We start from the raw sequence: 16,406 nt of genomic DNA, 5'->3' as shown, positions 1-16,406 counted from the left end.
TACCCATGCTTTAATTTTTGCCCTTCCACTGACATATCTGAGAAGTTCTACGGTATATCTTGAATTTGGCAAATGTAGCCCCTTGCCAATGGAGTATAATATTGCACTTTTCATCTAGCTAAAGTAACAAAAATTTGTGCTAATAATGTTGATGATTGACTTACCAGAAATCTTACTTTTAATATAGGTTCCTTCTCATTCTCTGTCCTGTCTGGAAAAGTCATGGTTCGTGAAATATATTACATTACAGAAGATATGTCTATTAGGTACTTAACCATGCTTACCATTTGTTTCAAAATAGTGGTTGTTTTAAAATGATTCTTCATCCTTATATAATGCTAGGCTCTAATATGCTTTGGATGATGCATTCCATTTTGACGTCAGTAGTGGTAGAAAAAGCATGAACACAGGGTAAAGTTAGCCATTTCTGTAAAAATAAGAGGACTTCTTAAATGGTCTCTCTCTTTCTCTTGTTCAAGATAGTGAGCTCCCCATTCTGGTAACATTCACTTTCATCTTTGGTCCAGGGCATAGAGGATTAATGGCAAATAGTGATGAGTGACAGTGAGTCAAGTGGTTTATGGTGCTTTTTAAGGTTCTGAAAGAGGAACCATAAATACATTTATAAAAACCAAAATGGCAATTTGTTAGTTTTTGCATTGTTTGAAATAGTTTTTAAATTCACCAAAGCTGGTCTGGGACCGTAATAAATTTCATTTCATTTCAAATTCGTTATATATAACAAGAGTACTTATTATTTCTAATTGTGTAAAAATATTTTCAGAATCCAAGATGGCTTTATTATATTTCGTTGGTGGAAGATGTACAATCCAAAGCAGAAGCAACATGGTAAGTTATCACCCAAAAAATAGACATGTTACTGGATTTTCTGTTGAAGGAGCAATTCTGCATGGGTTGAATAGTGTTTGTATGTTAAAAAAACAAATTATTCTTAGAAATATTCAGTAAAGAAAAAAAAAACCAAACAAACAACTAAATAGCTTTTAAAGGTTAAATGGTGTATATCTTCTTAATTTAGTAGCTTACTCTTAGCAGAGGCAGTATTTCCATGTTAGAGCTGGGCTGAATTAATATTTTCTTTTACTGCTTCTCTGGTCTTGCATTTTAATTATTCCCATGTGGCTCATATGTTAATAAAATTCTACCTGCATCTCTATGGTTACATGAGTTTCAGTTCATTTGAGCTATCCTAACTTGCAAGGATTGCAACATGGTTATCTAAGAGGTTTTAAGCAGGCAAATGCACCAGTCATGTCTCAAATTAAAAAGAAAGTAGAATAACGTAAGAGGAGATTTGCTGGTTGGGCCAAAGTTCCATCTGATTTACCTTTCTAAAAGGAGCTAGTTGAATACCTCTGGGAACCTTTCAAATAGGTCATGAAAGCAGCTGCTCCTCCCCCCATTTGTTTCTAGCATCGGGTATTCAGAGGTATAGTGTATTTGGAAGCAGGGGTTTCACAGGTCTTCAAATAGCTATATAGGCATTGATAGACCTATCCTTAACGAATTTATCTTACTCACTCCTAAAGCTGTCAAAGCTAGTAGCCTAATCACAAACTGTGCCAGATCCCAGCTCCTCCAGAACTGTAGCATAATTACAATAAATTAAAGAAAACTTACTGATAGTAAAAACAACCTGTACACTCTATAGCCCCTTAATGTCTTTTTAAAAATACTTAAAGCATTTTATATTTTAAATGACATCTGCATGTGAGTCTCTAATCTGAAATCAGAAAAGATACAGACCTTCTTTAATTTCTTTCACAAACTTTTAATGACTAATTGGATTTGTTTATTTCCTATACCACAGCTTTGAAGTTGAAAACATACTAAAAAATTAAAATGATAACACTGTCCTTTATTGCTTGTGGCAATAACTTTGCTGCATTGCATTGAAATGTAAAGAAAGCATTCAAAATTAGTAATTTGTATTTTGCTATCTATACGGGCCATTGTGGGCTAGAAGTAGGTTTTCACTTTTGTCTCTGTAGGTAAGTGCAGAAAGAAGTGGTTGACAAGATAATAATCTACTTTAAGAGACCCAGTTTACTGGATTATCAAAGGAGTTCATGTCTCTTGAGTAAATAAGTAATAGGGCTGTCTTAAAGAAAGAAAGAAAAACTAGTTAATTATAACCACATTGTTTTAACTAGGTCATAGCTTTTGAAAATGTAGATGTGATATATCATTAATGTGCTTCATTATTATATAGAAGAACATATGAAGAACCCTCTTGCATCAGACCAAAAGCTACGTAGTCCAACATGCTGTTTTTATTCTGCCCACCCAGATGTCTGTCTTGACACCAGAACAGTAGCGATCTTCTGCTTGTGAACCCCCAGCAAATGGTGTTCAGATTCATATGATCATTTATAGCTTTTAATGTTGTCTTTTGAATTTATGACATGAATTGAGTTATTTGGCAGTTTTAAACAGTTTCTATGTCAGCCTTATAATAAGCCAGGGGTTGCCAATCTTTTGGGGCCAGTCGGCACATTTGGAATTTTGAGAAAGTGCTGTGGATGCTAGTTGTGAAATGGGTGCTCTGGGGTGTGTGTGTGGCATAAAACAAATGGCTACTGTGAGACCATGGCAGTGAGGGTGTGGAATAATGGCAGCTACATCTAAAAAGAAGAGGAAAAGAAGCAGAACCACAAAACGGTGCAGTCATGACCCATCAGTGGAGGGAAAGTTTCTACCTTGTTATAGACTGGCAGAGGAGGGACAAAACTCTTACGCATTTCTTTGTTGAGTGTGAAGCATTAGACTTGCGTCCTCTGGTAGCCTGCTTTGTCAGCTCAGTTGCCTGAATTGAATTTCATGCACTCACTTGCTGTGGCTAGTAGGCTGGGACTTAAACACAAAGCTTGCTTTTTGTCGAATATGGTAACCCAGTGCTATTGGGTGGCAGTATAAGCTATACATATAATGAGTAAACATCACGGTAGAAACAGGCTGAATGAGGATACGAAAACAAAAAGTTATTATGCAGTAAATCTTTAAGATCTCACCAGGTTCTAAGTTGCTTCCTTACCTATTTGTAATATGCTTCAGCTTTTTCTGTCTATTGCTAAGGAGATTTCCAGTCACTGTCACAGTGTGGGTTTTTATATAATTGAACCATTTATTTTAAAAGTAGCCTACCTGCCCATGTAGTCCTAAAACAATCTATGTAATTCTTCCTTACTTCAGTGCTAGGATGTAATAGGGGGAAGCCACAGGTGAAACGGTGAGTAGTTATCTACAGGCCTCAACTTCAGTTTGCCAGTCATTCATACTGGCTAATTCTCCCAAAAGTCCACTTTTAAAGCTTTGGGCATTTGTATACCTCTGTTACTTCATTAGTCTATAAATTTGTTAGTATACATATTTTTTTGTGTGTACTACAGTTGTTACAAAACAAGTGTGTTCATTTTCTGAGGCTGTCTCATGAAAAGCCCCCCTGTTTTGTTGTACTTTACAGACCCAAAGGCAGAAACAAGATTGTATATCATGGTCAATGATTTTGAATTTCATGTGTATAATCGTTCTGACCTTTATGGGCAACTTCAGGAATTATTTGGTTTGGATCCAACCATAATTCCTCCCAAGAAAGAGGAAGAGAAAGCACGAGAAAATGGGAGAGAACGAACACACACAAATCTGGAAAGGTACAGCTATTTATTCACTTGAGTATCTATTTGAACGTTGTGTCAAATTGAGTTATTTCATTTTGCGTTTTTGTTCAGTTGATTTACTAGCCTCTTCCTTGAAGACCATAAAGTAGCACCTTCTTCTTACTTAAAGAGTATGTTTGAACATAAACTGCTCTATTTTTTAAGGCCACTCAGCCACATAAACTCTTCAGGCTTTTAGGTGATAGTTTGATATTGGAAAATCTAACCCTCTGAAATGTGGAATATAGCACAGAGCGTTGCTTGTTCAACATAGTTGGGACATGCACTTTTACTATATACACCTCTGTCAGAACTGAACGGTGCCATTATTGAAGTAAGAGTAGCAGTATTTGTTAACTTTATTACTCCCTTTTTTAATTAAAAAAATGTTTTTGTTTTGTTCTGACATGATCTAAATCTCTACCTGTGGAAGGGACACTGTGTTTATGCGTGTGTGTCCACTGCCCCATTTAATGTGGGAATAAGTGACAGCGGTGCCCAGTCTGTGTAATCATTTATTTCATGAAAGCTGGATAGATAGATCTTGGGTACATTTAGTTATCATATTAAGGTACTCTTGTTTAAACAACTATGTTTCAATTTTTTGTGTTGTTCTTTGTCTCAGGTCTTTTCTACTTTTTTGTCAGTATTGTTTTGCTAGCTTTTTGTGTTTTAAATTGTTCGTGCTTTTATTGTTATTATCAATTGCTAGCTGCCCTGAGGGTCCTATTGGTATGGAAGGTGTAGGATGACAACAGTTTTATAAGTAAATAAATGGGGACATTAAATAGAAAGTGAATTTTAGAATGCTGGTAATGGCCTTGCATATTGCAGTTGCAGTTACTTTTAAAGGTCGATGGAATTACCTACATCTGTTCTGTTTTGTGTTTCTCTTTAGAGTAATTGTAATTAACTTCAGCAGAGAGCATATCCAGGGGTTTAATGGCCTAAGAGAATTACCCAAATCAGTCACTTTCGTGCAATAGATGACTGCTATAAAGTCATTTTTGCTTAAGTAAAAATTGGAGAAAGGAAATGTTACTGTGTAATGCCTAGATGGAAGCAGCAAAAACCCCTTCCTTGTATCACATCTTGTGAAGCTGTGAGACTCCCCATTATTAATAAATAAATAAGTTGATAGGTTGGTATGTTGTGTGGACTTGGCTTTTTAAGGTACTTGGTAAAACTCTTGTGTTTTCTGTAGTCAGTTTCAATATGCTTTAGAGTATCAGGAATTTGATTCCATTTCTTTTTTTGTCTGACTTCCATGTATGTTTGGCGCATCAGTGAAATATTTTTTTGAATGTGTTAATTATATAAATCTAAGTATGTTTCCATCCTCAGTGTTAAAGTAAAAAGTGAATCACATGACCCTTCATCATCATGGAGATCTCTTATTCCTGTGATCAAAGTCAATGTCAGCACAGTAAGTGAAATATTCCGTTGTGTTTACAGATTACCTGGTTTTTTTTCCTGCAGTTCGAAGACCTCCCACTTTAGTAGCAATTTATGATATTTTACTTTTATATAATAAAAAAATTAATTTAGGCAACGTAAGAAGTTTGTCACGTGACTTCCTTAGGGTTCTGAATAAGTCTTTCAGAAATTGATTTTTTTATACCATAGTTTCTGGAAGGACATTATAAGAGTTTGGTGAGGGATTGCTATTAGATGGCTTGGAGAAATTATGATTGCCTTGTGGAAATTAGGATCAATATGTTGCAAAGAGAATAGCCCTGTTTGCAGTGGCAGCCCCATAACTGAGATGTATTTTATTCTCAAACAAATATGCAAATTGTAAATGCCATTCATTGAATTGACCTGGATTGAAAATCATGCTGGTTGTTTCCCTGAGTCTAATCTTCTTGTTCTAAATGTTGTGTTTTCAGTACAAAGACCTTGCTGTTTTCAAGTGTAATAACCTTTCATTAAGAAATAAAGCCCAATTATTCTTGTTATAAGTTTGTAACACGAATGGGCTGCTCAGGACTGATTATAGTCCTAACTGGAGAGAATACCAATAATAAAGAAATAATTGAGAAGGATGACTTTTATGACGATGAATTAAAAGCTAACATTTAATTGTCTTACTCATTTAAGGGTCGTTTAGCCTTTGGGAATCATTATCAGCCTCAAACCATCTGCATTAACTTTGATGATGCTTTCTTAACATATACCACAAAACCACCTTCAAGTCACCTTGATCAATTTATGCACATTGTGAAAGGAAAACTGGAAAATGTGAGGGTTATGCTTGTTCCGAGTCCAAGATACGTTGGCCTTCAAAATGATGAGTAAGTGTTTACAGTTTATGTAGGAATATTTTGAAAAATATTTTGAAAAATGTAGTATGTAGTGTATACAAAATTGGGTCCAAAACTCTTCATACAAAGGACCACTGTGCATCCTCAAGTACCCTGCAAATATTAATGCAAAATTTTAATTGGGGATAAACACCCAACACTAAAGGGGAGCATTAGTGAGGGGTGGTTAACTTGTGGACCCCCAGCATGTTTTTGTTGACTGTATTTTTAAAATGACATTAGAATTAGTTATGTTAATCCTTGGTTGCTGATATAAGATAATTTTGACTTGATATTTTAGAAGGAATTGGTATAGTAATTGGTATCGTACGTATTAGTAAAGATCAACATAGAAGCCTCACCTCGGCTTCTCATTTCACTGAATATTGTATAACAAGATAAAATCACTACACAACTATAAAGTTACCTTCTAAGTGACTCAATGTGTGTTTGTCATAATCATGAGAGGTGTTATTCTTTCTGAAGCTCAAATGAGGCTAAACATTTAGTTCTAAGGTTTCAATGCTTCAAAACTAGTGTAACTGCAAGCAGTTAGAAACTGAAAAGAAATATATTTTGAAAAAATTGAAAATGATTAAATAAATTACAAATCAGTAGGGTTGAATCCATACTAAGTTAGTCACATTTTAGCCCCACTGAAATCCATGGAATTTAAGTTAGTGGTGACTAACTTGGCCCATTGATTTCAATGAGATGAAAGTGTATGTCTGGATCCAAGTCATGGTGAACTGTTGCAAACTTTAATATTATTACATGCACATCTTATAAAAATTAGGCTTTCTATCCCACAGATTAATTGATGGATAATTTATTTGCATCAGTCACCCACCATTGTGAAAGTGAACATGTATAAACATACTAAGCAATCAAAATTGCCAAACTAAATTAATAATTGTATCATTTAAAACTTGCAGTAAAGCAAATGACCAAGTGAGGCAACACTGGTTTTCTATTGACTACAAATTAAGTGTAATATGAGACAACACAGTGAGAAGGTGTATTCTGAAATTATCATGTATTGCTTTAGCAAGGTCATGTTCAAGAAGTGAAGCTACTATACATGGCTCAATTAATTGGCTAAAGTAATTACATTTTGGGGAAATTATTTCATATGAAAGTCACAAAATAACTGAATTTTTTCTTAATAGTTATAAAATGTGGATGTCATTCTCAGGGTAACATTGTTTTGCTCTTTTTTGTATGGATTTGTTACACCTATTGGTCTAATTACTGAAGATGGTCTTTCCCTGTGGGCTCAGATTCTATTTTAGCTGGAAAACTATTAGCAAATTAAAAGAGTGAATATAGAGCAAGGGTAAAGCAAAAGAAAGGCAAATCAAGTCTTCAGCGTAGAAGGTGAAAACATAAGAGTTTTGCCATTATGGTTGATTAACATTGGATTATCTTGATTTAGATATCAATTTTGATCTAACTGGATATCTTAATAAATTCATTATAGCAACTGGAGTTTTAAACTAGCCTGGTGTGTTTTCAAAATAGTGTTACAGGTTTTCTTTCTATGGAAAGTTGACAACTGCCAGAGGAATTAGTCTTTTAAAGACTTAACTTATTGATTGAGGACTACTACATCGGATATATGAAGTGTTATCGCTAAGAGTAAAATGGGACCAAGTGGCCATAAAATCAAAAAGTACAATCTGTTACAATTCTGTTCTGTGGTTTGCATATCATACTAAGCCAAACCATATCATGCTAAGTGTGCGGGCTCTGGGAGAGATTACAGCCACTTTGCTCCTCCTTGGTTGTTTCGCTGCTGAATTGAGTTGAGCCACGGTTTGGTGCAATGTGGATCTGAACCTGGGCTCCTGGTTAGCTCACCCAGATAAACCACAAGCTTAGAGTGTACAGTGTTTATATCCCCCCCCTTTCTTCTTTAACAGACCACCAAGATTAATGGGTGAAGGTTTTGTTGTGATGCAATCAAATGATGTTGATATCTACTATTATATGGATGAACCAGGTAAGTTCAGCTTCTGCTCAGAGGCTAAAATTCGTTACAGGCACGTAGTTCTCATAGTTGCTTAGTAAACAGCTGCTAAGTAGGCATTTTTAGATTGGGAAAATAGTATGGGGGAGGGGGGAGTGTTCAAGTCACCCCAAAGCATCCCAGCCCCTCTAGCCTCTGGTAGTTACTTTTAACTAGTTTTAACTAGTTTTCATGCAAGCAGCAGGGACAGGGCACCTTGCAGAACTAATGGGCAGGAAAGCTTCCCTGCTGCGCATTAGCTCTGCCCATCCACGGAGCAGACCTGTGTCTTTGGCTGGCATGCATGCAGGAGGGACAGGGAAACATTCCTGTACCCTTTTCTCTAGAAAAAAAGCACTCCATATATTAATTGGGTGTGGGACGCGGGTGGCGCTGTGGGTTAAAGCCTCAGCGCCTAGGACTTGCCGATCGAAAGGTCGGCGGTTCGAATCCCCGCGGCGGGGTGCGCTCCCGTCGTTCGGTCCCAGCGCCTGCCAACCTAGCAGTTCGAAAGCACCCTCGGGTGCAAGTAGATAAATAGGGACCGCTTACTGGCGGGAAGGTAAACGGCGTTCCGTGTGCTGCACTGGCTTGCCAGATGCAGCTTGTCACGCTGGCCACGTGACCCGGAAGTGTCTGCGGACAGCGCTGGCTCCCGGCCTATAGAGTGAGATGAGCGCACAACCCTAGAGTCTGGCAAGACTGGCCCGAACGGGCAGGGGTACCTTTACCTTTACCTTTAATAAGTAAATGGTTCTATGTTAATTGGTAGTAGTTTACAGATGATATGTTGCTTGAATATTTGTTATATTTAAAATGCTTCTGCTGTTTTCTAAAATACAGGGCTTGTACCAGAAGAATCGGAGGAAACTAACGAAGGAGAAACAAGTAATGAGGATAGTAAATTGCAAGACCTCCCGCCCTGTTGGGGATTAGATATAGTTTGTGGCAAAGGAACAGATTTCAACTATGGTCCATGGGCTGACAGGCAAAGGTACTGTTGTTTAATTATTTTGTTTTTATATCTACTGTAAAAAATGAAGAATATAATCAAAACAGATTTTCCAGCAAAGTTGTCCTAGCTACTTTCATGTGCCTAGAGTTTGAGGACATCAACCTTTAAAAAAAAAAATAATGCTTGCTTGTATTATACTCTGTTATGAATTTTGCTTTCTCTATAGTTCACACCCATGTTCATGCACCTGCATGTTTAGAGTCTAGCTGTTTGTTCAGAGATTAGACATATTACAGTTTGATAATTTTAAACAGAAGGCTTCTGCACCAGATGTCTTCTAAAAGTTTTGGGCTACAGAGGTCTCATATAGCTCTTTTATAAGACAACTTTGATCAAGTGTTCAGTGGTGAATGAACAGTAGTGCCCCGTTCGCATCCTGAAGCGAATGCAACCTGCGTCTGCACATGCATGGGTCATGATTCGCCACTTCCGCGCATGCGTGTGACATCATTTTGAGAGTCTGCGCATGCGCGAGCGGCGAAACCTGGAAGTAATGCGTTCCATTACTTCTGGGTCGCCGCGGAGCGCAACCCGAAAACGCTCAACCCGAAGCTACTTCAACCCAAGGTATGACTGTAAAGCCAAAAATAGATGCACCACTTTCTTTCTGTTTCTCTCCATGCAGTGGGTTGTCAGGGGAGAGTTAAACCCCTCTTGCCATAGGTCAACATTGCTTGCTTCCAGAGAGTTTTCTCCACCTTCCATTGCTTCATCCATTTTGGCTTTCCCCCATTCTGTTTTCCCCCCCTCTCCATCCTGGCTCCCCCTGCAATAAAACTAGGCCAAGGTCTGTAGCTTTCCACCCCTTCTCTGGACAATTTTGTTGAAGTTCAGCAACTTCATCTTGAGTAAGTTGTGCTGAACAAGGCAGGGATAGGTAGCATGCTTCACTTCTACAGCCTGCTGTCCTTTACTGCTCTAGGGAGCAGGATCGGTTTCTGTACAGAATTGCATTTTATATATGTTCATATGCACTGTTGAGAGGACGCAGTGGTTCTTCTATAGGAGGTTCTTATATTTTGACGTTAGCATTTGTTGGATGCTTACTGTAACTTTCAAATAACATTGATTTATTTAAAATCTCATTAGTTAACTTCACAAGGTCAGCTGTGTAAATTTTTGTTTTCTTACTTCTATTTTCAGTTTCTAGGGTAATTGAATTTTATAGTGCCTTAAGATAAATCTGGAATATAGCTTCACTAATCAAGCCTTTTGAGAAATATAGCAAAACACGTATTTTTTCACTCTCCAGTTCATGTTCTTGCCTCTTGTGTGCTGTGTAGAGTGTCTTAGAGAAAATATATAAATAGCTCATATTCATTTCTAGATGAATAACTGAATTAATATTCTGCTGTTGTTTTGTAGGGACTGTTTGTGGAAATTCTTTTTCCCACCAGATTACCAAGTCATGAAAGTCTCAGAAATTCCACAGCCTGGGAAGCCAAGACAAATCCTTGCTTTTGAGCTCCGTATGAATATCATTGCAGATGCCACTATTGATCTGCTCTTCACAAAAAATAGGGTAAATAGGAAAGACATATCTACATGTGAGATTTGGGAATATACATGTATATTTTTTAGATTAGTCTTTCAAATATCATTATTTCAGTTTTGAAAGATGTCTTCTGAAATAAAATGGAATTTTCTTTGTCATTCTGTTTTTGAATATATATAAATATTCATATCCAATATATTTTGGCTGATCACATAAATCGTAACCTACCAAAATATATTACTTAAATTACTAACAATATTTCCACCCATCTGGTTGTGAATAAAATTTCACAAAGTGAAATTCTCACCTTGGCGAGGACTGTTGAATCATAACCACTAAATATAGTATGCTGTTCATGAGCAAACATTAATTTGTCTAGCTGTTATCTGTTGCCGTTCTTATAGCTTCAGATGAATACTCCTCATGCTTTTCTTCAGCTTCGTTGAGTTTTTCTTTCAGTTTTTAAATGTATATCAAGCTTTTAATCAGCTGTGGCCTACAAGTTCCCTTCCATAAATCCTGGAAGTTTCTAAATTGATAACTTGAGTCGTGATGTAGTCTGAGTTCAAATAATCAAAATAATGTCTGATTTTTATTGGCAGGAAACTAATGCTGTTCATGTAAACGTTGGAGCAGGCTCTTATTTGGAGGTTAACATTCCCATGACTGTAGCAGAAGATGGTAGGTTGAGACTGAAAGCGTTTTATGTTGAAATAATTCCAAAAGAACAGTTACTTGCAGAACCTGGTTCAATAAGATTACATGTGTTAGGGTTGAGTTTCAGTAATACCAAAGAATTTTCTCAAAATAATTCCTGCGTTGGAATGGGTCGGACTAGATGACCCTCATGGTCCCTTTCGAATCTACAGTCTGTGGATCTATGTCTGTCCGCAGCTTGCATTCATTGTTTAAAACTTTTTTGTTGTTGGCTTCTATACTTTCTTAAGATTTGTGAATTTTAGTTCCAGTGCTATCTACTTGGGAGCGAGATACAGTTTTACTTTTTAAGTATATGAATGATCTGGAACATTAAAGAACTTATCATACTGATAGTTCTGAATTAATAAGCGATGAACTCAAGATATGACACCTTTGGTTGTATTCTTTGTATACTTCTTTGCAGATTTTCCTATTGCAGGGACATGATAGATTCTTTTCCCCAAACACTGTAGATAAGGAAAATTGTTCTGTGTACTCATAAGATGCTCCGCTCCCTTGCAGCATCAGATTCTTTTTTTTAACCGAGTAGAAGACTCATCTAAAAAAATCTTAATTTTTAATTCTATCAGTCCATGCTATGTGGTTAGCACTGATAGACTGGGGGGACCACTATATTTTTTTAAAAAATGAAGAAAGACATAGCAGCAGTTCTTGAATTTTTTGGTTCTGTTTACTAGGTTATTCTCCTACTATTAAAGGACAGCTTTTGCATATAGATGCCACCAGCAGTATGCAGTTCCGGACTCTCTTAGAAGCAGAAATGTTGGCAGTAAGTATTCTTTTGCATAAGCATCTGAGTGATTTCTACTGTAATTTGCTTTGAAACTTACCTGAATGTAAGGAATTATTGGGAAAAAACAGGGAGTTAAGGGATTTAAAATAAATTAAACTGGAACCAGTGATTCCAGATGTTCACTTCTTTGGTATGTAGGTTCTAGGCTGCTACATTCTGCATCAGCTGCAGATTTCAGTTTTTGAGAGCAGCCCCACAGAGACTACGCTGGCTAGGTCTAGCCTGGGTGTATGTTAAGGATTCTTTGCCTTCATTATTACCCTTTCCTGGTCTTCAGAGCACCTGCATTGGACTGCAAAGTAGCAAACCAAACCAAACAGCACAGAGATTCTGATTGTGGAGCTTCTGTATCAGGCTTAGCTTAATCCTGCCTTCTGGAACTTTTCATTCAGTCTGCCTTGCCCACAAAGCCTCTTCTGATCCTTCAGCCAGTGTGAGGATTTGTCACAGACTGTCTTTGTGAACATCCCATCTTGCCAATTTCAGTCTCTGGAACTTGCTGCACATTTCAAGATACCACACCAGTTCTGCTAAATACTTCATTGCTGCTGTCTCAGAATCTGGTCTTCCTTTTAACTTGACAGACTTAAACTGGGTTAACTCTCTGCTCATTTTAGGAAGAAATAATTTTTAAATTACCCATTGATTACACAATTGTCATTTAATTTTGGCTGCTAATCACCATATTAAGAGTGAATCCTGCTGCTTGTTTATTTTGTTTAGTTTCATATTAATGCCTGCTACCCCCGGATATGGAACATGCCACAGTCATGGCAGTGTGAAGTTGAAGTTTACAAAGCAACCTACCACTTTATTTTTGCTCAGAAAAGTTTCTTTTCAGGTAACTGTTCTGTTTTTGTGTACTTTGCTTTTTCAAATGGTATCAACATTGATATGGGGTGTGTTTTTGCATAGATGTATGCTTATTCAGAATTGTTACAAATGTATACTATTTTCTTGTTCACTCCCTATTGCTTTAGTCATCAAACCCATCTGTGGAACTTTTTTTTATATCACAAGAGCATGAAAAAACATGCCTGCGCAGCAATTTCAGTAAGGAGGTTTTGGTGCACTGGCCATCTAAATGATTCATGTTTCACAGAAATTATACTGTCGTGATGCATCTGTTTGTGTTAAATTAGAAATATTAACAAATCTCCCACAATATTCCATAGAAGTTGAGCTGTGTAAAATTGCAGCTGTGTTTTCAAATTATAAGACATTACATTTAATTCTTTTTACAATTAAAGGTTTCTGTAAATGCAGCTCATTTCATAAACACCCTAAGCCAAACATGAAGTTAAAATGAAATAAATGAGAAGCAGAGGTGATTTCTGAAGTCATTTTTGCTTCTTTTTGCAAAAAAAGGAAAGAATGTTGGACTACTTTGATTGCATAACGTTCAGCACTTGTAATATTTTAAATTTTGATAGCTCATTCAAGTGTATTATTTCTTGTCTTCCGAAATATACTTATTTAAAACTGAAGTCAAAATTCTAAAATGGAAACACAACACTAAAACTGACTTTTGCAGTCTATGAGACTACTACAAAAGTTAAGATTTTTGAAAATGACCGTTTGGATTACAGTTCTGGGAATGAGGCAAATGTGTATTTCTCTTTCCCACAAATGCCTTTAACTGCATATTTAAAGTAGTAGAGATGGAGTTTTGTTTGCACAACAGGACATCTTCCTCTCTCCAAATCTGATCCAAAGGGCAGATCTGAAAGATGAATGGGAGGGCAGGGAGGCCGTGCTGCAGGGAGGGAGGAAAGGATGGGCAAGTCCCATTGTTTTAGCTGGCCACTGCTGGATATTACTATTGCTGTTATTGTAGGCATAGATGCTTCATTTTTTGCAGTGTGGTCCTTTGCATACTTAACTAGCAGTACGTCCCATTGAATAAATTGGGATTTATTTCTGAGGAAAAAATTGCATAGATTAAAACTGCAACAGGGCAGGGGGTTTTTTTTAGTGCATTATGCAACAGAAAAGGTAAAGAAACTGACTTTTTAATGCAACAAAATATAATCAGTTTTACAATTGTCTTTTCCCACAAGTGACTTGCATTAACGCGTCTCCTTTATTTTTAGATTTGATTCAGGACTGGTCTAGTGACAGTGCTCCTGATATCTTCTCATTTGTTCCCTATTCATGGAATTTTAAAATCATGTTTCATCAATTTGAAATGATTTGGGCAGCAAATCAGCACAACTGGATTGATTGTTCCACAAAACAACAGGAAAATGGTGAGAATATTTTAAAGCAGGCATGCTACACTCCTTTCCATATGCAGCAGTAATACATGCTTAACCAAAACAAATTCCTTCTTATCTGAAGATAATATTCAGCTCCGTTTCCCCTTTAATTGTGAAAAGCCTTTAAATCCTTGATGTAGCAGCGCCAGTTGCTAGTTCTACTAATAGAGTCCAGTTCTTACAGTCACTAAATTTCCACTGTTTTTCAGTGTAGCTAATTGTATATTTTAAAGAGTGCTCCACAGAAAGGGGAAATAAATCAGTAGCGATTAGCCAGGAAGTATGGATTTGCCTGCATGTTAGGGTAGCTGTTTCTCATACGTCCATTGGGCGTCCTTTCTCACTGAGGGTATCGCCTGTCCTTTATTGTCATTTAGAAAGCAATTGATATTGAAGAGGTATTTACTCATCAAAAGGGGAATGGAAGCAGGTACAAACAAAATCCTAAGATGCCTGTTCTCTTGTTCCAAGTAGGAGTATTCCAAAACTGAATGAATTCAGAGGTGACAAGAGTGGCTTATGTGCCGTCTAAATAAGCAGATGGAAATCCACCTGTTTTGACAAAAACCAAAGTCAGGAATGCAAGAAGGGATGGCGGGCCCAACCTATGTCCATGCAGAGGATTCTGGGCACCAGTGTGGCCTGATGATATATTTGACCTGTGCTGCCATTTTCAGGGCTGTGCTTGTAGTGAGCACACTGTTTTCGATGCCAGATGACTTTTCATCAAGGGCAGTGACCATCGTAGGGATGGCTCAGGTTATAGCCTGCCCAAATGTCTTGAATCTATCAGTTACAAGGATACAGCATGACTGTACATGACTCAGTCATTTGTGGGAGCATCTTGGGCTTCCTGGATACTTTCTCATGCTGAGAAACTGTCCTTTTCCCGTAGTTGTACTACTCATACTGTTGTTATTGGGAAAAGGTCACACCTCATCACCCTCTATCCAGTCATTTATAGTCTTAACATATTGGTCTTCATTATGAATGATGGTGAGTGACTCTCCTCTGCTCCCCACTCTCCTTGCTGCTTGTGAGTTTTACAAAAATATTTTCTGGATGAATTCTATCATATGTTAAATGATAAATAAAGAGTGGGAACACTCATATATTTAAAACATGTGTGATAGGTTTCAGCTCCATTGCTCTTTGGTGCCACCTGGGTTTATGGCACCACACCTTTCTTTTCCTCCTCTTGCAGGTATCTAGTCCCCTTTTGCATTTGATACAGTCCTGCTTTTTTGTTACAGCAGCATGGCTGTGCCATGTGCGGATCAGAAATATGCAGATGACACATTGTTCTTTTAATGATCCGCACAGATGTGTTTCTGGGTCTTTAAAAGACACAAATTACTTGCAATTTGCATATGCTTATTTATGTATATAGATGCAAATTTAGGCCAGTGGGAAAAGTCACTCTGTAAGTAAAGTTTTTTTTTTAAAGAATAAGTTAGAAAGAAGGGATGGAAGGACTGGGGCAGAAGAGATGAGGCTCTGTGCAAAAGACTTGGGGTCTCCATCAATGTGCTTGGTATTGCAGTAAGGAGAAGAACATGGTTGCATCGAGTGGCTGCTTGAATAATCTTTCTTTTGAATATGAATAAAAATGGAAAAGGCTGTTTCATTATCCATATAAATGACATCTATTGAATTAAATTCTTTTCGTTTTTCTTCTTGTTCTGTTAACCTTCTGTAGCTGAGTGATATATGTGTGTAATTAGTTTAGGAAGAGGAATGATAAAAAGCTCTTTTCTTTGTCCTCTCTTATATCTGCTGAAGCACTAGTGTGGTCTTTTTAAAGTGAATTTTAACAAATAATTAATATTTGATTCCCCCCCCCTATTTTATTTTCTTGCAGTTTATGTTGCAGCCTGTGGGGAAACATTAAACATAGTTTTCTCCTTGCCTTTTACTGACTTTGTTCCAAGCACATGCAGCACTAGATTCTCTTTAAGGGTAAGTGGCTTTACTATTAAAACAATAAATTCCATATGCCTCCTCGTTCTTTGCAAAGAAACCCTGAGCTTTAAAGAAGAGGAGACATAATTCATCACAACTGTTCTAAAAAAATTCTTATTTTTCATTCTTTAGTGCATATTCCCAATGCTTTTTATCTTTTACTCAGTTATCTCAA

The 16,406-nt window shown here is 37.1% G+C and overlaps 1 protein-coding gene across 14 annotated transcripts in view; it reads left to right on the top strand.

Annotated features, from left to right (window-relative positions):
* The window catches only part of BLTP1 (bridge-like lipid transfer protein family member 1), a 100,761-nt gene that overhangs the window by 10,839 nt on the left and 73,516 nt on the right, over positions 1-16,406 (top strand). For all 14 annotated transcript variants that reach the window (XM_053403483.1, XM_053403485.1, XM_053403480.1 and 11 more), the window contains exons 4-16: positions 188-266; positions 785-849; positions 3,485-3,671; positions 5,022-5,103; positions 5,778-5,971; positions 7,903-7,982; positions 8,832-8,982; positions 10,369-10,525; positions 11,101-11,179; positions 11,896-11,987; positions 12,735-12,852; positions 14,105-14,260; positions 16,131-16,228. In XM_053403483.1, the coding sequence (XP_053259458.1) occupies positions 188-266; positions 785-849; positions 3,485-3,671; positions 5,022-5,103; positions 5,778-5,971; positions 7,903-7,982; positions 8,832-8,982; positions 10,369-10,525; positions 11,101-11,179; positions 11,896-11,987; positions 12,735-12,852; positions 14,105-14,260; positions 16,131-16,228 (1,538 nt within the window). The remainder of the gene's footprint in view (positions 1-187; positions 267-784; positions 850-3,484; positions 3,672-5,021; positions 5,104-5,777; positions 5,972-7,902; positions 7,983-8,831; positions 8,983-10,368; positions 10,526-11,100; positions 11,180-11,895; positions 11,988-12,734; positions 12,853-14,104; positions 14,261-16,130; positions 16,229-16,406) is intronic.

Source organism: Podarcis raffonei, chromosome 9 (genome assembly GCF_027172205.1).
Source record: "Podarcis raffonei isolate rPodRaf1 chromosome 9, rPodRaf1.pri, whole genome shotgun sequence".
In the NCBI taxonomy this organism is placed as follows: domain Eukaryota; kingdom Metazoa; phylum Chordata; class Lepidosauria; order Squamata; family Lacertidae; genus Podarcis; species Podarcis raffonei.
The sequence above is the reverse complement of the archived record's forward strand: the minus strand, read 5'-3'. Positions and strand labels throughout refer to the sequence as shown.